The sequence below is a fragment of the Myxocyprinus asiaticus genome, chromosome 40 (genome assembly GCF_019703515.2).
Source record: "Myxocyprinus asiaticus isolate MX2 ecotype Aquarium Trade chromosome 40, UBuf_Myxa_2, whole genome shotgun sequence".
Taxonomy (NCBI): domain Eukaryota; kingdom Metazoa; phylum Chordata; class Actinopteri; order Cypriniformes; family Catostomidae; genus Myxocyprinus; species Myxocyprinus asiaticus.
The window spans coordinates 31,732,264-31,755,741 of NC_059383.1; the positions used below are offsets into that span (position 1 = coordinate 31,732,264).

Below are 23,478 nucleotides of genomic sequence, written 5' to 3' on the forward strand. Positions count from 1 at the left end.
ATAAGCATTAATAAAAAATAAAACAAAAACAATAAAAATCAACATTTGCACTCACCCGGAGCTTACAATGAAACGAATACTGACATAATTAGGATAATGCACATATATAAACTCATAATCGTCATAATCATAATCGTGCAGCCCAATTTCTTTTAACTTGACACTGTGCCAAAAACATGGCGAGAAGCTAAAAATACAGTAAGAAATGGCACAAAACGTCTAGTGCACATTTGAAAAACAGCACTGATGGATGCAAAATTGTTGAACACATTGATCCAGATGTGCTAAAATTCATGATATACATAGTAACACTATGAAACACCTGATCATGTCACTCTTCTTTCACCACAAACATCAAAATATTTTTGGTGCATACATTGAAATCAGTGTAAACGTTGACTACATACATTAAAAGAGGGTGTCTCCTATACGTGATACCCTGTGCAAATTTTTATACTGTCACAATCCCCTACACTATGTGTGTTTGTGCTAAACTGACAGCGCTGGAAGACACCCTGCAGTCTGTTACCTCAACAGATATAAATATAATTTTATCACCTACATTTCCACACTTGTACTCTCTGACCTCTCAACAACTCTTCACACCTACGTAATCTGGAAAACAAAGTGCCTAACCTTCCACAATAAAAACATCTTTATGAATAAGAGAGGATAAATAAATCAAACATTAGAGTTTTTAAGAATTAAAAATAAAGAATTGATTGGCAGGCTGCCTAACAGTATCTGTCTTCATCTTCATGTGTTCTAAAGTTTCCAGAATATTTGCAAACAGCAGTACATTTCGGATGTATGGCATCTGCTGCAATGCAATACCCATGTCTGACCCTACTAGCAACTAATTTTAACTCAGGCTTTTAGAGGGTCCTTAACCCTCTCAGACCAAATAAAATACCTGAGGCCCCGACAGACCACATATGTGGACTATAGACTCATGCATTTATGGCAGCTTATTCTACCATATGTGCTGCAAATGGTTTCTGGCAAAATAGCATAGATGAATAGATGCATTTTAAACAGTATAATTATAATGACTTACTCCATCGGTACAACAGGCTGTTCATATGCATTATGAGATGGTGAAGGTCAATTTCCTGTGACTGCCTCTAGGAGAGACCACACAAGAATACAATGAAACAACCAACCATGAAAATAACATCAAGGGAGGCAGTAATGTATAATACATTTATAAAACACATGCTCGGTGAGATAAAGTGTTTAATGTCTTGGTGGCATTTTATTTTATTTTTTATCTCTTTACACTTTGGCCGATCTTTCTTTTCTTTTTTTTTTTTTTTTTGTAAAGCTAAATCTGATGTCTGTAATTCAATTAAAAGATAGTGAATGAAGCAACAGTGGTGAACAACTATTCTTAGCTAGACTTGCTTGACGACAGTCCACTTAATGTTCATCCTCCTTACTGGCTGTTCATGTGCTCTGAAAGTTTTACTTTGCAAAAGAAAGTTAAACTAATATGGAACACAACTGAAAACTGAATAGAATAAATAGAACAGAAAGACCTTAAATGCAAATAAATAAATGAAATACTCTAAAATGTAGGCTAAAACGGAATTAAATGTGTATTTAGCATAGTCTAAGTATATCCTGCATCAGTTATCTAAATATGAAAATATAAATAATTGCTATCGGTTGAGTTTTTATTATTAGTTATCAATAAGTAAAACACCATATAGTTAGCTAAATGTTAAGTAAAACTGCAGGTTCTGGAATAGCATCTCAAACAGATGAAAAAGCTATGGGTTAAATAAATGAACGGCAAGTCAGTACTTACCAAACCACCTGTCTCTGCACCTTTGTGCGATAATGTGCCTTAGATGCTGATGTTGATATTAATACATCAAAGTATGTATCCACAGCTGAAGAGAAGGCTCTCCGTCACAGCGAGACGCGTGGTAGAGTGCGCGTTACTGCGTTCTACAGTACTATACACACGCACAGAACGCGCGCAGACCAGTCACCCTGGAAACCTGCGAGCTTCGATCTTCATGCAGATCATAGGTGCTTCATATTTGCGCATGAGAACGGCACAGACCAATGGGCGTAGGCTGCACACTTGTGGCGCCACCACAATGTAGGTTACAAACTGGTAATTACAAGGGTATTATACTATAGATGTGGTTTATGAGGATATTTCTAGCGTCTCCATAATTCAAATCGCTTAAAAAACATACTAAAATATGTTTTTTTGAAAATGTAAAAATGCAGGAAGTTTTTGTGAGGGTTAGGTTAAGGGGTAGGGTTAGGGAATAGATTCTATAGTTTGTACAGTATAAAAATCATTATGTCTATGGAGAGCCCTCATAAGGATAGCCGCACCAACGTGTGTATGTAATAATGCCAATATATTTTATTTTGTGCTTTAACCTGATACTGAGAATTATATATATATATATATATATATATATATATATATATATATATATATATATATATATATATATATATATATATAAACATTTAAATAGAGGTAAAACAAAAAATTGTGTATACCATTTGACCAATACGGAAGCCCTGAACCGCAAGATGAAAAAAAAAAAACTACAGTGAAAAAAAAAAAAATTACAAATAGTGTCTCAGTTCCTTCCTAAGCCTAAGTCTTAAATTTTTTTCTCTCTTTCTAAATTTTTTTTCTCTCTGCAAAATTAGTTTTTCTCTCTTCAAAATTTTTTTTTCTCTCTTCCAATTGTTTTTCCTTCTCTTCAAAATATTTTTTTCTCTCTTCACATTTTTTTTCTCTCTTCAAAAAAATGCATGCGGTACCAACCTTGGCCACCAGGTGCCACTATCAGTAAACATGTAATCTTATGCTTTTAATGCTGTCTCTGTTGCTATATAGCTAAATAATACATTTATTATTTATTTAAGGGTTTGCAAACCTTAATCAAGACAAAATCAGGTTACATATGTTTGATATGGCATTCGTTGTCGTGTAACAACTGGAGTTATTTTTTTGTTTGAAATTGTTGGTCTTTCTAAACCATCTATGCCGTTTGCTCAGTGTTACATGGTGGAAGCGAAGGAATGTATTGAGGAAAACGGGAAACATGGGGAAATTATTATTATGTCTGTCCTTTTGAAGTGTTAGGGGTGCATCTGGTAATGTTAAGGCCGTGGGTGTCGTGACCATTTATATTTTGAAGAGAGAAAAAAAATTTTGAAGAGAGAAAAAAAAATTGTAGGAAGACAGAAAAAATGTAAGACTTAGGCTCAGGAAGGAACTGAGACACAATTTTATTTAATTTTTTTCACCTTGCGGTTCAGGGCTTCCGTAGACCAATAAGTTGACCAACTCCATAAGAGAACTGTTCTCTGACGCCCTCTCGTGGTACATTAATCAAATTGGTAGGAATTTTAAAATCCCACACCTCAAGACTGATAGAAGGAATACTGTTTATTCCCTCATTATTATTATTATTATTATTATTATTATTATTATTATATAAGACAACCTGGCACTTCATACTTGTATAAACATAAATGTGTGTGAAAGGCAACAGAAATATATATATATATATATATATATATATATATATATATATATATGTATTTTTTTTAATTACATAATAAATATTAAGAAAATCATTGTCCTACTGTAACAGCTAATAGACTTCAGAGCATCTTAATCATGTCAAAACAATAATATTATAGTAATTTTAATCATAAAATAAATACAGATAAAACAAAATTAAATGCAGCTTTAATTTATTCAAATAATCAACTGGATACAATATATAGAATGCTCAGCAATGGGATCAGAGGATGCTGTAAAGAGCTCAAACATGCTTAAGAAACAAACGTGCTGCGTGAGATCAAGTGACAGTGATGGCATGCATCTACATAACATCTCTGTACACAGCCCTCTCAACAGTGCTCAAAACGCAATAGTTTGTGTGATCTGGACGCAAACATTTATCCTAGCCCTTCAAGAATAACTGGGCAGATACAGTGGAGAAAGATATTTAGAGGTTATAAATATACAGTACAGCATTCCCTTCACTATACACCTCAGCAGTCAATCTATTCAATGCATGTAAGGTCAGTCCTTGAGAAAGTCGTTGCATGGAAAACAGAAAAATGCTTGCTTTGTTTTCAGCAGGTGAACTTTGTTCTTCGTTATGATTTGTTAACAAAAGAAGAAGACATGGTCATGAGGCCTCATCCTTCATATAAAGGTTTCAATAAACATGCTTTACATGGAAACACTGTCATTTACATTTTGCTCCATATTGTGCAAAGATAAATCTCCATATATTTTCATATTTTCAATTAATCTCAATAAATATTTACTCAAAAGGGGGAATGGTGCTTCCCCTTAATATATTAGTTAAAAGTCATCGAAATCTTCTCAGCAAATCGTTAAAATCTCCACTTACATATACTGATATTGTGTAACCAACTTCAGGTTATCATGCTTATTTAAGTCAATTCCTTTGATTTTCAATCATCAACATCCAATAGAACAAACACAATGGACCTACTGACTGACACAGTCCAGAACTGCACCACAAAGGTAGATTTCTTATGCATAGTAATAGTACCCACACAAAAAATGTAAATAAAACTAAAAAAAGAAACAAAGCACACAAATTTACTGTAAAATACATAGGAGCTTAACATGCAGAAAAAAGAAAGCAGTGGATAAAAACAAAAGGAAAGACTTGACTGTAGTTACACAGTAAACCATCAACATACATTCAACCTACTTGTGCAGAAGGACTCACTCCCTTGATACATGGAAGCATCTACATTATAAATTTCATGTGTCAAAAAGAGAATCCTGTGGTGGAAAAGCACCATCACTCATTTTTTTTTTTTTTGCTTTTTTTTTTTTTTTTTTTGAAGTACAGTTACAGCAAACAAACAATTCTAGAAAAAACAAGTTACATGAATGTAGTGCACATTGAGAAAATCTCAACAGGGCTTTGGACTATTTTTGCTAACTTTAAAACTGAGATTAAGCAAGTTACTACCTTAATTTCTACACTGTCTAGAGCAGCTTATCTAAATTCATCTCCAATTCTACTTTATCTCCAATTCTATCGTACTGAAAAACTCTACACATGTACTGATGATCTATGCTACAGTTATGAGTATGAAAACGTAAGGCATACATTTGTGTCAAAACAGATTGATTAACAAACATTGATTCCTTAAGTGAAAAGTCATGCATAGATTGCATTAAGTAATTGTATTCCCTCAATAACTTAAGAGTATGCATCTGATATAGAAATGTTAATAAATGCTAATAACTAATTCACTCTGCTCATGACCAAGTTTGAAATGCACTACTACATGGCACTCTGGTTATTCTACAAGGAGAGGAAGTGAAATTACAGTAAAAGACAGTCACTTTCATGATTAAAAGGGTCACGTTACATACAAGGAGATAAACTGACACAATGCCTTTTTTTGGCATTCCCTAAAGGTTAGTTGTGCCTTTATTAACCTACTATTCAAAAATATGAAAACATGTTATGACCATAATTCCCATTTCTCTTGGATTTGGGCTGTGCAGTTTTTTAAAAAAAACAACAACTTTAGATAGTTTCGAGGTTTGGTCCTGTCCACTATCTACAGCGCAGACATTAGAAAACAAACACAAAGCTCTGTGATTTGATATAGAAACACACTCTCATACAAATATTTCATCCTGAATTGTCCCTTTACTATATATGACATTTCCTAATTGCAAGTTTGACCTATTTTATATATGTAATTATTTTTTTTAACAAACCTTAAAATTAATTATCATGCACTGCAAAAGCAAAATACAGAACACAATACACACTACACATTCTGTCAAAAAAAGTTATATCGAAATCTAGTGTCTTAGCATGACCGGGTCTCCTTGTGCCCCGCCCTGGAAACTTCTCACACCCCCATCCCGGTAAAGAAACAACCAGTTGCCCACACTAAGGTTCAAAATGATTCAGATTCAGAAAAAACAGAGTGAGACTATTTTAAAATCCACATTTGGCTGGACAATCGAAAAACTTTGCAGCCATTTTTCTAGGTTTCAGTGTTGCCGTAGTTAGTGCGTTTTGCTTTGTAGAGCAATATTGATAAAGGTCTGACTGCTTTAATATTTGAAAGATTTTACAATCAACATTTTTATTACTTTTCAAATCAATATGGAAACCTGGAAGTGTCTGTGGAAACCGCTATTAAGTAGCCAGTCTCTCTTATTAATGAGTGAAGGATAAATCTAAGAAATCTTTTAAAAATGTACGTTATTGTCTGTTTGGCCTTCGGTCCACTGCAGTGGCACCCCCTAGCTGAAGTAGAGAAGTAAAGCAGAGTCTCCATGCAGGAGAGAAGTAGAAACACACTCACATACACACAAACATACACACAAAAAACAGGTCCTGAGAGACAGCAGAGACCTGGGCGGACAGATACAGTGCATGCTGCTGTGGACTGTACAAATGCATGCATGGAGTGGGTGGGCACCCATCACATCAACAACCCAGAAAAAAGCAAGGCTTCTTCATTGTGTCCATGCCCCAACCCCAGGTCCATATCCTGGCCTTCCGGAAGCCATACCAAGCCCCATCCTGGTGCATTTCCCGGGCGACAACCACTCGCCATCGCAGAATTGCGAGCAAGACACCCACAACAAGAATCAGGAAAGAACTTCATCCTCGCCCACGAAGGGCAGGTCCATGCTCCGCATGCCTTCCTCGCTCTCTTGTTTCCTAGGAAACAGACAAATGTGTGTTTTAAAATAACCGCACTTTGCAGGCGTGTCAACCTGTCTACGGAAATCCAGACTGTTGTTAAGTTGGGCTAGAACTGTTAATTAATTCAGTGCGAGGGAGCCGGATGGGAAGAACATGGCATTGCATAAGTCATATGCTCAGATCGGAGGGAGGCACATGAGAGCGACTGACTGCCATGTCTTTGCGATGGGTTACCCAGGGGCTGGAACTGCGGCGCTGCATGCAATTTCACCCAGATTGGCAAACCAATCAGTTTGGGAGGAACTCCTCATAAAAATGACCATGTTCAGGCAAAAGACTGGACAGCAAAGCAGGCTGCTCCCCTCCTTTTATTAGCATTGGGAGGAAGTTGCTGGTATTATGCATGAGTAGCATGCAACTATCATCCTGGACTGCTCATGAATTTACAGGAAATACATGAACAGTTCTGATTGTTTTATCTGTTAAAATATAACATGCAAAATATCAATCCTTCATGTACTAAGGGTTAATTATTAAAGGGTAGTTTGTAGAGCTGGGCGAAATATCTTTTGATGATATTCGCTATAGTTCTCAATATTTATTTCTTTGCTCTGAAATAACTTCTAAGAGAGATATTTTGAAGCTCAAAATTATTCATAATATTCAATGATAGGAGCTAAAACAGTAACAAATAGGAATGTTTCCACACTGTTTTCCACTAAATTAACAAAAGGAACAATAATATTTAATCATTTTCATTTATATGCACCAACAATACACAGTAATAAACAGCCATGTTTACCTGCATATATTTTTACTAAAATTAATTAAGATGTCCGGCAAAATTTTTTGCGATTCAATCGAGTCAATGTTAAATCAATTCATTGAAATGGACAGTTTGAACAAATTCATGGAAATGAATTAAACTTACCAAATCTGACAGCATTTTTTCCTGTAAAAGTTTAAGAGAAGCTATTAAAACACCTATTTCTTTTTACAATGGCATAGTCACTTCGAAACCTAATGGCCAAATAAGCACATTAAAAGTCATGATATTCACAGTGTTAAAGTTTATATCTCCAGTAAAATCTAATAAACATATTGTAAATATTTTATATATCGCCCAGCCCTAGTAGTTTTTATAGCTAAATACTGTACATACAAGAGGGTTTTGAGGAGGGAATTTATCAATATTTTAGATATAACATGCATAGAATACTTTATGTGCTGTTTATTAGATTGGAAAAGTTTATTCTCTAGTCTAAGCCATGTGGATGTTCACTCATTTGATCTAAACAGCATGCTAAAAAACACCACGCCATTCATCTTATGTGCAGATCATTCAATATGGCATAAACATATCTCCTACATATAATACAGGTGAAGGAAAGTGAATAGGACATAGGTGGAGCACTAACAGGCTAGCAGAGCTTTACCTTTGGGTACTGTGATTGTGGCAGTATTTCAAACTCCCTGCTCTCCCTTTTCTAGAGGGCAGGAGAAATGTGGATACGTGAGAATTCTGAGCTTCTCTAGAAAATAAGGCTAACAATATTCCTTAAAACACAAGAGCTTACTGGACTAATCAAAGGTCTTAAAGAAATTTTCTGGATTAAATGCATCTCAAATATGCTATCAATTAACACAGAAAATAGTTTTAGACTCGTCCCTCAGTTTTTAAAAACGTGCAAAAAAGGTACAAATGTTACAATGGAAAACTAGCAAACCTACTGAATGTTTTATCTAAATACCATAAACTAAATGAAAGCACAAAAAAAAATGTTACATTTGACTGGTTGTAGCTTTAGTTATCTGTACAAAAGGTGATTTGTGTTATATCATTTAAAGAACATTAATTGAGGTGCTTTGATAGTGAAGACTACAAAGACCAACAAGCTATATTTTTAGGATTTATTAATAGGCATCTAACAAAATATACTGTATATATAAAAAAGTTATTTCAGTCAATGGAATCATTTAGAGGTATAAAGGGGGTAGGATTTTGGATTTGCCACAACACCGTAAAGCACTGTGCACATGCAGCAAACTCCACCCATAGGAATTTAATTTGCAACACATAAACAGAGGTTCACCAACCTAGAAAAGTTGTCTCACCTCGAAATACACAGCTCAAATAAAAAAACATTTCTCAAATATATATATTTGTATATCTAAACCCTCTGGAATGTTGGCCTACTAAGCTTATACTGTAAGTGCATTTCTGTAAACGGGTATTCCGGGTTCAATACAAGTTAAACTCAATCGACAGCATTTGTGGCATAATGTTGATTACCACAAAAAATGGGATATAACTTTACACAGAAACGTGTTTTTATCACGTTAACACACATTTTGTTTACGTCTTGTGACTAAACTTTTAGAACAGTGACTATTTTAACATTAACCGATTGGACCCTTTCACTTCCATTGTAAATGAGACACTGTAACCCAGATTTTTGCTTCTTTTAAAGAAAAGGAGGGACAGGTCAAAATAAAAATGTTTGTGGTTATCAGCACTATGCCACAAATGCTGTCGACTGGCTTAACTTGTACTGAACCCGAAATATTCCTTTATGAATATATATTTTTAGAATGATTTTCTGTGGAAATTGATAGCAAGCTAGAGACCAAGTTCTGCTTAACCCAGAATATTCCTTTATGATTTATAATGTGCAATTATTATTGTGTTACAGCAAGACAATAATACTATTATAGTATAACCCTAAGTCCAAAAAAGTTGGGACACTATGCAAAATGACAATAAAAACAAAAAGGAGTGATTTGTAAATTATATTCACCCTTTGCTATATTGAAAGCACTCCAACTACACATTATATGATAATATATCACCTTGTGAATTTCATTGTTTTTTTTTTTTTGTTTTTTTTTTTTTTTAATGTACAGTAATTTCAAATCATATGATTGCAACACACTCCAAAAAAGTTGGGACAGTTGAGTGTTTACCACTGTGAAACATCACCATTTCTTCTAATAACACTTATTAAGCATTTAGGCACTGAATACACAAGCTTGTTAGGTTAAAAAGTGGAATTTCCCCTATTCATCCATTATGCAGGTCTTTAGCTGCACAATTGTACGTCACACATTCTCAATTGAAGATGGTCAGGACTGCAGGCAGGCCAATCTAGCACCCGCACTCTCTTCTTATTCAGCCAGTATGTGGTTTGGTTGTCCTGCTGAAAATGCCGGGACGTCACTGGAAAAGACAGTGCTGGATGGCAGTATATGCTGCTCCAAAAGTTTTACATATCTGTCTGCATTAATGGTGCCCTCACAGATGTGTGAGTTACCCATGCCATGGGCACTGACACACCCCTGGCCCGTACAGACACTGGCTTTTGGACCTGACGCTGATAACAGCTTGGATGGTCCTTTTCCCCTTTGGCCCGGATAACACAACAGCTTTGTTTTTCCAAAACTATTTGAAATTTGGACTCATTGGACCAAAAAACACGGTTCCACTGTTCTACTTTCCATCTAAGATGAGACCGAGCCCAGAGAAGTCGGCAGCGCTTCTGGACAGTGTTGATGTATGGCTTCTGCTTTGCATAGTAAAGTTTTAACTTGCATCTGTGGATGCAGCGGTGAATGGTGTTGACTAACAAAGGTTTACTAACAAAAGTATTCCCAAGCCCATGTTCATGATCTCTATTACAGATGAGTGATGTTTTTTAAGACAGTGATGTCTGAGGGATCAGAGATCATGTGCATTCAGAAGTGGTTTTCGTCTTGCCCTTTACGCACCAAACTTTGACCAGATTCCTTTAATCTTTTAACTATATTGTGCACTGTAGAGGGTGAAATGCCCAAAATCCTTCCAATTTGTCTTTGAGGAACATTGTTCTCAAAGTGCTGGATTATATGCTGAAGCATCTGTTAGCAAATTGACAAGTCTCAAACGATCCTTGCTCTTGAAGGACTAGGCTGTTTTTGGAGGCTCCTTATATACTATGACACGACTGCCTCACCTGTTTAACATCTCGTTTCACATTGCCTTGTTATTTTAACTCGTCAAATTGTTATTAGTCTTAAACTGCCCGTCTCAACTTTTTTGGAGCGTGTTGCAATCATCTGATTTGAAATGACTGTACATTAAATTTTTTTTAAATGAAAATCACATGGTAAAACATCAAATAAAGTGTATTTGTAGTGTTTTCAATTTAGCAAAGGGTGAACATAATTTAGAAATCACTACTTTTTGTTTTTACTAGCATTTTTCATAGTGTCCCAACGTTTTTGGAATTGGGGTTGTAGGTCCTATCAAACTACTGGCAAACCAGCAAGACAAACCATTTTAGATTCTCTAGGACTACTGTAACCACTGCAGAGGTCCAAGCCTATGTTCAAGAAGTCTGTTCCAGTTATAGCCTTTCCCTAATGAAAACACTTACGAAAGGACGTGTCGTGGTGTGGCGGGACTCCTGTCTTCCCTGCGGCCCCAATCAAACGGGTTTCCAAAAGAACGCTTCCGCAACATAGTCCTTACCAAGATCTGTAAGAGAGAGAAAAAAGAAATTAAGTCACCAACAACATTTGATAAGGTTATTAGCATTGAATAGGTTCTGTGTATCCATTAAAACAGAATTAGTGTTCTCTAAATGGTTCCCTAGGGGCCGATGGACTCACCACTGTGGCAAGGCTGGGGATGTGCTTGACTGAGTTTTCCACCTCCTCTTCAGTCACTTCGATCAGGCTACAGCAATTATCGTCCTCAGGAGGGAGGGGCTCAGCTCCGTGCCGTGTCACCCATGGGTGCACCTACAACAACAATGGAAAAATTCCTGCTTTGATATCATTATCATTAACTCAAGCCTCAGGCTAGGCTGTTTGGAGTGCCCTTTATTTACATAGGAAATGCTTTGAAATCACCTTTCAAGAATAGCCAAGGATTATATTTTTTATCCAATTTCAGTAAAAGGATAATCAAAGATTATAAAAAATAAGGACTACTAGGAACAAAAATATGGTTTCAAAAATGTATGTACTGCCAAAACCTAGTAATAAACAGTAAACTTAAAGGTGATGTGTATATTTTTCTGATGTTAAAATAATTTCTACTATTCCATCTTAATAGGCATAGGTAACTATAAGTAAGCCATTCATAGGCTGATTCCCCAGAAAACACTGTAGCGCTTTCAAATCATTGTCCTATTTGCTTTAGCATTCCCAAACAGCCAAGACTTGTATCTCTACAGAACAAAAATGGGCGTTTTCCAATCAGTGGGCATTTTCAAACCGGGATGGGCATTTTCCAACTGCTTTAAATGATTTGCCTACTACATTAAAGTTCCTTACCTTCATTGGATAGTTCAGAAATGGCCATCCGGGTTTGAAAACGGCTGCTGATTACTACACTGAGATTCCCTAATTTCATTGGATTGTTGAAAAACACATCCTGCATTGAAAACGCCCACAGATTGAGAAATGCCCATTATTGTTCAGCAAAGATCTATACTTCAAACAACCCGACATGGCAAAATTGGCTCAACCAATGGCATGAGTTTGGGGCGGGACTATCCGTTGGTTTGGCCAATGGCAAATGGGAGGAGTGTTCAGGAATCCTGTTTGAAAACAATAATTATTTTTGCAATTTCGATTGGTGATGCTATTGGCACTTAAATAACACACTCAACTTTAATGAATTTTAAACTTGTAGTAGTGAAAAAACAGTCACTCTGACCTTGATTTGTGGCACGGTAATTCTGGATTCAGGGTTCTTGTCCAACATTTTAAAAAGAAGGTCCTTCAAGTCATCTGATATGTCCGCACTGTTCAAAACAACAAAAAGACAAACACTATCAGAACCATGAGAGAACGGTGGGGTAGGAAAGCTCTTTTAATCTCATGTGACATACTCACTTCTCTGGAAGCTCCACTGGCTGTGTCTTGATCTTTTGATGAAGACTCAAAATACGCTCATCCATAAACGGACACTGTGGGTGTCAACAATGAATACAGACATAATAACAGATGGACAATAAAGTCAAAGGCTACATCCCTCAGAAGAATCCAGTGTCAGAAATTAACTTTTTCATCAATGGGCAGTAATTGCCCCCTAGATTTGATTTACTGGTGCATTTTATACTTTTATGAGGGCATATTTTGTGAACATTAACATTAAGAACATGATAACACTTACAATAAGGTTCCATTCGTTAACATTAGTTAATCCATTAAGTATCATGAACAAACAATTAACAATATATTATGTTTTTTTTTTATCATTGTTAATGTTAGTTAATAAAAATACAATTGTTCATTGTTAGTTCATGTTAGTTCATAGTGCATTAACTAATGTGAACAAATGCAACTTTTGATTTTAAAAATGTATTATCATTTGTGGAAGTTAACATAAATAAATAAATGCTGTAAAAATATTGTTCATTGTTAGTTCTGTTAACTTTTGTTGTTAACTAATGTTAACAAATGGAATCTTATTGTAAGAAAATATACCATACCAATATCATGTACATAGTATTCTATGTGAATAATTTGACTGAGAATATTTTATCTATTAACAATTATAATATGCTCAATTATGGCAAAATTCATAATCATGATTATTTTGGTTAATATTGAGATCATGATTATTTAACAGGATTACACAATGACTTTGGAAACTTCATGCATTTATGCAACTTTTAAAAAAAACTTGTCTTTTTAACAGTGGATTTCCTTGAACTTGAAATGTAAACTGCACTGGGTAGGGGAGGAGGCTATTGTTATATGATAATTATATTATGTTACGTATGGTAGCAAAATAAAGGAACGCCTCCATTGCCATCATTTACAGCAGGGGTGCTCACACTTCTATGAAATGAGATCTACTTTTTCATCATGTTATTCCAACAAGATCTACCATGTACAATAAAGGCTATACATTATCACAATACCAAAATTTCAGTAGTCGGTAGTGAAATTTGACGATTCTCAATATCAGCTTCAAAACCACAACAAATAATAACACTAAATAATATGTTAATAATGGAAGAATGGTTTCAAATTCTTAAGTAATTATTCAAGATTAGTAAACAGTCAGTAATAAAATAACAATAAAAAACAGCAATGAATAGAGATATATTAAAAATAATAGAACAAAAATGCAAATTAAGAAAATTCAGTGCTTTGTTTAACAGCTTTAAAAGTTTTTAACAGGTAGGCTTTCAAGAATTCAAGTAAACATTCAGAATGAAATGCAACATAAAACTACTACTGGTCTTCATAATCATATGATTATAACACAATACTTTTTAAAGCTACTAAAGTTACCCAGTCAAGGGCAGTGAGTGTTTTCTCGTTTTGTTGTTATGGTTGTTTGATTATCATAATGACACACTACACTAGACGGCAGCAGGTCTATTAGCTTACATTTACACTTACAAGTCCGACACTTGAATACAAATCCGCTTTTTTCTCGCTGTTTACATTCACTTTAGACATCACTCTCTGTGTTTACATGAATACCTCACCAAGACAAGCATTTTGGCGGAATTTTGAAATGTATTTGACCATTCAGGCACATTAGCACAAGCATTTTCGGAACACGTGCATGTTCAGCACACACACATACGCCGCTTGTCAATCAAACAGATGCAGCTGTTACTAGATTGCTAGCGAATTATAAAATGACGTGCTCTGGGTTACTTTCAACAGCAAAATAAAAATATGAACTTTCTAATAAGTGACACAGGCCTAGGCTATCACAAATATAGCCAGTTCTTTTTTCGTTATTGACATTTTAATGTCTGCTTCTCCGGTCAGGCAAGTAAAATTCTCTTTCACTTGCCCCTTCAAAAATCCACTTGCCCCGGACAAGTGGACAAGTGTTAATGTCAAGCCCTAATTAAATATTTTATTCGACATTCTCCAAAAAAATTTTTTCTTCTGCAGTATAGCTCCTAAAGTAAATGTACGTTGTTTTAAAGGAGTTTTAGATATTATTTTGGAAAACAAGCCAAAAAAGACTAATCAAAAATGTATTTTGTTCCAGTGTATATTATAATGGACTAAGACTATACTCTCTCACCTTTATGTTCACTTCGATCCATCTTTAACTCACAAAAACAAACTTTCTCTTCTTAATAGAGCTGAGTATCACCGATTTTCTTCATGATAACGTCTTCAGTGAATGTGACACTTATATTATGATTCACTACATCGCGAGCCATCACGTTATAATCTAGCTGCAGCAAATGCGCATGAGTAACGAGCGTCTCCATGCCAGACTGTGTATCAGCCGGGAGAAGATTCAATCTCTTCCCCGGTCACTTCACACAACTTATAGACATGGTGCTGACCGCACAGAGAAATGCCAGTTTCTGAGTTAATTTTCATAACCCGCTTCCTTATTATTTGAACTTTAATAAAGGATGCTTTAACAATACAATGCCGAGGTGTTTAATTTTGAAACGGAGTTCAGCACAATAATCGGTTTATCTCAATTATCTTGTTTTCATAATCGTTGGAAACCAAAATCGTAATTGAAAATAAAATTCGATTCATCGCCCAGCCCTACTTCAACTCATATTTTTGTCATATTAACAATAACTATGCCTAGAAGAGAATAGTTAAAAATTACATCAGATGTTACATATAAAAAACAGAAGAGTTCATTATAAGGACATTTTAGATGGCATTTTTGCCATAAGCCCCCCATAATTCCTGACCCAGGAAGAATCTCATGTATAACACACTTTTCTCGATTCTTGCATGGTTTTGGAGACTTAAATGCTGGGTTACTCTTTACAATATGTATTTCATCAGAAGGTCATTGAGGAAAAACAGCTGCGTACCACTCCGAAAATGAAACAGTACAAGGTGACTCCCATTGCCCACACATCCAGAGCCTACAAAAATGTAAAGAAGATTATTTAACCTCTAAACCAAATACTGGCAATTATTGGTATTAGCAACTAGTCAAAAAAATTTAGCATTTGACCTTGCCAGAGAAGTTCTTCCGAGTCTCTGAGAGGGTCTCTGGGGCAAGAAACGCTGGCGTCCCCACTGTACTGGTCAGGAGGGCATCCGCTCCCTCAAACTGGTTACTGACCCCAAAGTCAGCAATCTTAATGTGGCCGTCTTCTCCCACGAGCAGGTTGGAAGGCTTAATGTCCCGATGAATGATTCTCTGGTAATGTACTGTTGAGGAGGAGAAGTTATCCTCACTTTTGATTGGAAGTCAATGCATTCTGATGACTGTCGATGAGAGCAAATGTCTCTAAGTCTCAACCTCAGACGACACACCCACAGACTGTTTGATGCATGTTGCACACAAAAATGGCAAGAGCTTTTTAATATCAAAAGCTCCAAACTAAAATTGCTTTACGCAATTTCGCAATCAGAGTATACAGAAATGATTCAGTCCACCGGGAAACAAATTGCCTTTACAAGTTCTCAGACTTTTATAAAGAGAGCTTCCAAGAAAGAACTAGTTGCAGGACTTGTCAAAGTTTCATGGCATTAATTCACTGAAATTTGTTCGAGACACTTTGTAGCAAGTAAACAAAATATTCTTAAGCACACCTGTAAATCTCTTAGAGTTGTGTACAATTTCACATTTATCCACTCTAAATGTCATGTACAAAACAAACTGAGGTTTGTCACTTTACATGTCAGACAGCCACTTCCTGGGCAGTTCCTAGCCAGAAAAAGGTGCAATGGGGTCCAGACTTTATACTAATAGTCAAAAGTCTGGCTACACAGGACTAACCAGCATCTAACCAAAGGCATGAGCCATTAAAAAAGGTACAGTGCCCATTTCTCTATGAGTTGTGCTAGCACAGGATGCTTCAGACATCAATCTTGAGTATTGATTGTACAGCAAAGCTAAATTTCCCTACTCACAATATTCGATTCCTCTCAGCAAGTCCTGGAAGTAGAAGCGTGCTTGGTTCTCATCCAGGGGCTTATCAGTAGGAACTTCCATCACTGCTCTGCAAACACATGGGATATGAGACAGTTTTTCTAGCAGAATGACACTAGCCCAGCATGGGGCGGCGCTACAGTCAGAAATAACATGATTACTTACCCTTGTTTAACAAGCTCGAATACTGTGAAAACAGACAGGAAACAGAGTTAGGCTGTTATGCATTGCTTAGCTGATTTCACATAAATGCAGTATTCAAGGTAGAATACATTTTGCATGTGTGTGGTATTTGCCAAGAGGATGAGTATCTGGCTAGACTTACCCATGTACAGATGGTCCTCACTAGGATCATCCAGCACCTACAAAAAAACAAATCTGTTTAGAAAGGGAATGAAACCAGTGAGCTTCGACTTTAGTTAAAGATGCCTTATTTAATTTTAAGCTAACTAAAACAAGGCTTTGAGAGATGGACGTGTAGTCAACAGTTCAATGGGATTTCTTCGTGAAACTTGAAAATAACTAATTTCTTTGTACATTTTTTGCTAGTAAGCGAATTCTTATGTAAATTATTGCATTGAATTGAACTTGAAAATGTACATAAGAATGGTTTTATGAACAATTTACAAAGAAATTCTTTCTTCCGTACATTGTTGCATTTAATTTAATAAATCAATTTATGTAAGAATGTTTTATGAACAATTTATATCGAAATTCATTTTTACGTACCTCATTCCATCAAATTGAATGCATTAAGTTACGTAAGAACGTTTTATGAACAATTTAAATAGAAATCTGTCCTTATATGCAATGTTGCACTTAAATTTATTATAGAAATTCATTCTTCCATTCATTGTTGCATTGAATTGAATGCATTCATTTATGTAAGAAGGTTTACGACAAATTTTACTGTAAATCGTGTGTACATTGATGTGTGTACATTGTCGTGTGTACATTGTAAATTCTGTGTACATTGTTGCACTTCAATAAATGCGTCAATTTATCTAACAATTTACATGTGTTCCATAGTTTGTTTGTTTTTTGTTCACTGGAAATTGGTGAAAAGACGTACTTTCAATGGTTGTTGGCTAAATGACAGAAACTCGGCATATATCAGTGCATATGATGTCTACACTTGACTACAATTTATAAAAAAAAAAAAAGATCTTCCTTTGACCCCCTAGACTGCCAACTGGGAATAAAAGCACTCACCTCCACAAGCTTGACCACATTAGGGTGATCGAGCTTCTTGAGGATGGCTATCTCCTGGTAAACATGCTCCAGAGGCCCTTTGGGCTGAGGGGGGCCCTCAGGGGCCAATTTTGCCCCACGAGGAGGAGGTCTGCCTGTTTAAAGCAGCACAAAAGGAGAATGTGATATTCTGCTAGTTGATGAAACTGTGGCCCCAACCTCACATACACACACACACTAAACCATAAACCCCGCTGAGCGTTCCATCTGCTTTAAAGCACAAACTTACGTGGGAACCCAGCCTGCCTCATCAGTCGCTTCTTGGACAGCACTTTCATGGCCTGTGGAGAGCAGTGAGAGTAAGAGAGTGAGAGTAGATATCCACTGTCATTACTGATGCTGGCTCACATATGCCCCACTTTGCAACCAGCTCTATGTGACGGATAATAAAATAAGCAATAGATAATCAATTAGTAAAGTGAAGTTTATATTCAAATACTACAGGTAGATCTTAAATTGTAATAATCCAAAAATTGCTAATCTATGTCAAAATAAAATGAAATCACAACAATACAGCATCTTGCAGTAATTGCTGGCAACAGAATCACACAATTGTGAGTTAATTTTTAAAGTTACAGGGATGAGCAATTAAAGATACTGATAATATAAATACTGCAATATGCAGAGTGCATTATTGGCAAACATTATATCAGCCAAGAGTCGATTTACGATTAATGGGTTGATATTTGGCCATTTTGAGATTATTGTCATTGCCTGACAACTGTGTTTGAAATGGGTTTCGGGTTTGGAATGTGGAAGTAAACTACAATGGTGTAAAGCTTCTATAACAGTGAATGGGAGATCACAGCAAATATTATTTTGTGTTCTCATTTGCTCCAACAGCAAAATAAAAAAATCCACTATTATGTTTCCATGACTTCCAAAAGAGCAGGGGCGGCTCTGGGGGTTCCCCTGTGTCAATAGGCCTGGTCCCCCTAAATTGGAGTGGTAGAATGGAAAGAGTGATATTCTCATTTTCCAACCCACTGAGAGTTCAGTAACACCACATCATAGTAAATAGACCAAAACAATTATATTTAAACAAACCATCTATGCATTATGACTGCATAATAATTTTTAGCATGGTAAAGTTTAATTTAAGTTCAATATTTATAAAATATTTGCTTATAGTGCATAAGAGACCATCTGAAAAGTCCACAATGTGCTAAAACGTCACTAGTGTCCAAGTGTTCAATGCAACTGCCTTGCATGTCTTAATCACTGTTATTTAAAAAAAAATAACAATTTACACATTCTAAAGATTATAAATTGTATGTATAATTTACACTTTAAATGAATTAATTAATGAATACTTGGACACTAAAACTTGGACGTTTTAGTGCTGTGGATGGAATTTTTCATATGGTCCCTTACAAACGCTAGTTAATGAAAGCCCATATGAGCATTTTTACACATAATTCTCCAGCTACAACAAGCGTTGACCGTTTAAGTTCAATGTTTTATGCCTGTATGACATACTCATATATTCTTTAACCTAACTGTGCTAATGATATCGTTGTAAAACTGTCGGATAGGAGAAACAACTAACTTCTGGAGATAAGTTAGAGGTTTCAGCGTTAGTTTAGCATCTTTGGACATGCCAGCTCCAGTTTCAGTTCTACTTAATGTGGATTATACGTGCTGGTGTAAATGTAAGTTAAGTTACTTTTATAGCGCAATTTCCCACAATATTTTCACGAAACCCAATCTGGATCAGATTTTCTGCATTATTGAATGCACCTGAGCCCAACTCGTTAGAGATCGCTCTTATTTAGCAAGCATTCACTGTAAAATATTTTTTTGTATGTATACACCTGTCGGGTTTTCAATTCTCGAACAACATACTGTACAGTACACACTTATGTCATTTATAATGAGGCATTTTTTCACCATCTTTAATTTAATGTTTTGCATTGTACAATGCAGAAACAAGACAAATGTAGTGCAACAAGTTTGGCAAAACAAATGAGTGACTACGATGAAACAGCACACTGAAACAGATGTGAAGAAACAGGTAGGAAGAAACAGCAGCTAGCGTTATACAGGGCGTTAATACACTTACAAATCTAAAATTGGAACCCTTTATGATCCACCCCTCTAAAGCAATGCCATACCATCAGTGAGAAAGGCTATTATACACTAAGCTCACCACATCAACGCACTTCAACCTTACAATATATACAGAAAATATTGTTACTGTTGGGTATAGACGAGAAAAAATAAAAAGCAAACACACAACTATCTGGGAGATAGAGAACAAAGCAGCAGGGTTGATCCTACTTCTCTTGCAAACAAAATACAAGAGAAGCACTTAATATTTTACAGGGAAAATAACAAACACAATGTCCTCTTTATAAACACCATTTATCAATGAAATACTTTACATGCAGTGCACCAATCACAAGGGAGAGTCACACGTGTGCTCAATAATGGAAAATTGAGCTTAATATTAGCAACATCATTCTCTAATAAGAGGCACACACCAAGCACGCTCAATAAGAAATGTGCAGACACTGACAGACATAATAATGATTAATGATTAAAAAAAACACATTAAAGCCATCTTATTGGTCACACGTAATTACGATGCATGCAACTTTTTTTAACACAAAGTAATTGAGATAGATACATACATTTAAAAATTAACTTTTTTATACTGGACCATTTAAAATGAACTAGTGAATTTAAAAACATGCTTTAAAATTCGTAAAAGAATCTTGGTGACCATTTACAAGACCTGTACATGCTGATTATAGCCTACCACCTAAATTCTAACCTAAAATCTTGATGTAGCCTATCATTCATTTTACCCAAGAATTTTACTGCATCAGTCGTTCTAAAGAACAGCATGGCAACATGGCTTAAAGTTTGTGGGTAAAACCAGAATGTTAGGTAGTATTGACTTATTTGTCATGAGCCTGTTTGTTTATATTTCAAAATGTTTACTCAAATTTGGTGAATCCAACTGGTGAATTTGGTTGTCTTTAAAAAATGGTATGTCCGCAAATATTAAAACAGCAAATTATGTTTTAGATGTGTACAAGGGACGTTTAAGGTATAATGCAGTTGCCCCCCCTACAAGCACACCCAGCTCCATCATGAAACACCTGCGTTATGTCATTCATTGCGCTATGCTGCTTTCTGAAAAACTTCAGGTTGCAAAGAGGACTTCATGTGACTGTATATATACATAATTCCAGGTTGTTTTTCACCAAGGAAAGTTTCAGCGCTTAATAAATGGTATGAGAGTGTTTTTCCTTTTGCTCTAATGTTCATATTTACATACAGTAATTAGAAAAGTTAAATGCCATTTGATTTTAAACCATTTAAAAATCAAAGCACCCCGAAGAGGCTATTTAACCACAGCAGTGTTAACTCCACGCACATGATAATATTTGCGTTCGCTGCCTCACGGAAATGTCAGCCTGCCTGGGCAGAGCTCATTTACTACATGCAGTGTCAATTGTATTATTTCTGTTTGAGTTTAATGTGAGATTTTAAGATTTTAAGATCTATGTATTTTGCTATTTAGGCTCATAGCTCACTGTGCACTTTATTTGCTGCTATTTTGAGTAGGGTTTGAGGAAATTCTATTGCAGTAAACATTCTTTATTTCCACGTCCCGGCTCCCGTCGAACAACCGATTAACCGTTCATGAAACCTCACGGTTAACTGAATATTAAAAACAGTTACCGTGCACATCCCTACTTTCTTTCATCTGTTGAACTCAAACGAAGATTTTTAGAAAAATATTTCAGCTCTTGAAACACCTACAAAAACATGAGTGAATCTGTCTGACAACTTCCGGTAGAGTGAATGCTGGCATGTTGGTCTGCCGCTGCTCTCCATGTACTTTTATGTTTTTAGATGCTTTTGTTTTAGTGGCCTTTTGTATGAGCAACCTCAGGAAATCGAGTTTTATGCTTCTCTTTTATGGACAATCTTATGGACTATTGACTTTTTAGTTTGTTTGAATCTACGCTACACCTCACGTCTGACTGGATTACCTCAAGGAAATAAACACCGCTGCACTCAACGATGGTCTTCACCAGGACTGCTATGTGCAGTCTTAAATAGGCTGTTTGATTCCCTGTCCATCGTCGATGTCAAGTGGGGCTAAAGTGTGTGGACTTTGAATTCGGGTCATGCTGGTGGATTCATTGAGTATGTTGCCCATCTTGGCCTGTTGGAGTTTTGCTGTTGGCCCTCACCAGTTTCAGCGGAGAGCTCCCTGCTTGTTTGCAAGTTCATGCAATCATCTTTCTTCCGATATGCTTTTATTCTACTCATTTCTGGATTTACGGCATTTGAATACCTCAGCCCACCTATCAGATGGAGTTTATAACTATTGCGCGCCTCTGGTATGTCCATCGAGGGTCACGCCGTCATCCCTGCAGATTACCTACTGATTCCTCTGACAACCACCACATAAGCCATCTGGTCTTCACGCCATCGCTGTCTGACTGGTGAAAGTGATGTGAAGCGGGGTGTCAATTTTGATAATCTCAGCTTGCTGAAACACACATCTTTTATTTCACCGCAAAACACAGATGTCGCCACTATTAAGATGGCCCTCATTAATGCACGTACAATATCGAACAAGTCTTTTATTCTGAATGACTTTTTTATATAACGAACATTGGAGTTTTTATTCATCACTGAGACCTGGCTGAATCCTGGCGAACAAATGGCCCTGGGGGATCTAACACCACCAGGCTGTAACTTTTTAAATTCCCCACAGACTTCAGGGCGAGGAGGTGGTGTTGCCACTGTTTTTAGAAACTCTTTTAAATGCAGAGCACTGCCTATGGACATGTATTCCATTTCTGAGGTCCAACTATTAAAGATTGACATCTTGGGTCCTGCTTTCTGTGCACTTGTGTACAGACCTCCCAGATTTAATAAGGAATTCATCCAACAATTTTCGGAATTTCTCTCTCGGACTGATGTCTCGTGGTGATAGACTCCTTATTCTTGGGGATTTTAATATTCATGTATGCTGTCCATTAAAACCTCTGGTAAATGAATTTATCTCCCTCACTGAGTTTTTAAATTGTGTATGACATGTCACTGGTCCTACTCACAATATGGGTCAAACATTAGATCTTGTGTTATCTTATGGTCTTTCTGTATCCAACTTAGAGGTCTTAGATATTGGATTTCTGACCATTATTCAATATTGTTTGAGTCTGTCTCTACTTGTCCTCTCCCTACTTTTTTTCAGCTCTTACGTCACTCCATCAGCTCGTCCATTCACTCATTTACGGCCAATCCGTTTTCAGAATTGTATCTAACTCATTTCACAGATGATGTCTTAGCTGGACTCGACATTGAAGCTTTTAATAAATCTTGTACTTTTACACTTGATAATGTCGCTCCGCTCAAGTCATGGAGAGTTAAGGGTGTTTCACAGCCTTGGTTAAATGACGTCACCCACACTCTCAGACAAGAGTTCAGAAAAGCTGAGCACAAGTGGAAACGAGACAAGCTTATGACATTTTAAAGGAGCGTTTAAGTAACTATCAGAGAGCCGTAAAGCGTAAAGTTTTTCTCTACATTAATCTCTGATAACACAAATTGACCACAAATATTGTTCAAAACAATTGATTCTGTTTTAAACCCAAC

At 36.1% G+C, this 23,478-nt stretch overlaps 2 protein-coding genes across 9 annotated transcripts in view; both read right to left on the bottom strand.

The window, feature by feature from the left end:
• Positions 1 to 1,973, bottom strand: part of LOC127430604 (dual specificity testis-specific protein kinase 2-like) — a 31,230-nt gene extending 29,257 nt beyond the window's left edge. Inside the window, exons 1-2 of the mRNA XM_051680493.1 lie at positions 1,811 to 1,973; positions 1,058 to 1,122 (exon numbers count right to left, since the gene is read on the bottom strand). Of these exons, the coding sequence (XP_051536453.1) occupies positions 1,058 to 1,088 (31 nt within the window). The 5' untranslated portion in view covers positions 1,089 to 1,122; positions 1,811 to 1,973. The remainder of the gene's footprint in view (positions 1 to 1,057; positions 1,123 to 1,810) is intronic.
• Positions 1,974 to 3,724: 1,751 nt separating this feature from the next.
• The window catches only part of LOC127430588 (calcium/calmodulin-dependent protein kinase kinase 2-like), a 38,880-nt gene continuing 19,126 nt past the window's right edge, over positions 3,725 to 23,478 (bottom strand). For 6 of the 8 annotated variants that reach the window (XM_051680454.1, XM_051680457.1, XM_051680453.1 and 3 more), the window contains 14 exons: positions 18,083 to 18,134; positions 17,815 to 17,948; positions 16,928 to 16,964; positions 16,768 to 16,789; positions 16,584 to 16,672; positions 15,679 to 15,878; positions 15,533 to 15,586; positions 12,600 to 12,673; positions 12,421 to 12,508; positions 11,367 to 11,498; positions 11,132 to 11,232; positions 8,156 to 8,206; positions 7,651 to 7,671; positions 3,725 to 6,734 (listed from right to left, as the gene is read on the bottom strand). In XM_051680454.1, coding sequence (XP_051536414.1) covers positions 6,662 to 6,734; positions 7,651 to 7,671; positions 8,156 to 8,206; positions 11,132 to 11,232; positions 11,367 to 11,498; positions 12,421 to 12,508; positions 12,600 to 12,673; positions 15,533 to 15,586; positions 15,679 to 15,878; positions 16,584 to 16,672; positions 16,768 to 16,789; positions 16,928 to 16,964; positions 17,815 to 17,948; positions 18,083 to 18,134 — 1,128 coding nt within the window. In that variant the 3' untranslated portion in view covers positions 3,725 to 6,661. The remainder of the gene's footprint in view (positions 6,735 to 7,650; positions 7,672 to 8,155; positions 8,207 to 11,131; positions 11,233 to 11,366; positions 11,499 to 12,420; positions 12,509 to 12,599; positions 12,674 to 15,532; positions 15,587 to 15,678; positions 15,879 to 16,583; positions 16,673 to 16,767; positions 16,790 to 16,927; positions 16,965 to 17,814; positions 17,949 to 18,082; positions 18,135 to 23,478) is intronic. The other 2 variants (XM_051680460.1, XM_051680461.1) reach the window with 2 other exon arrangements.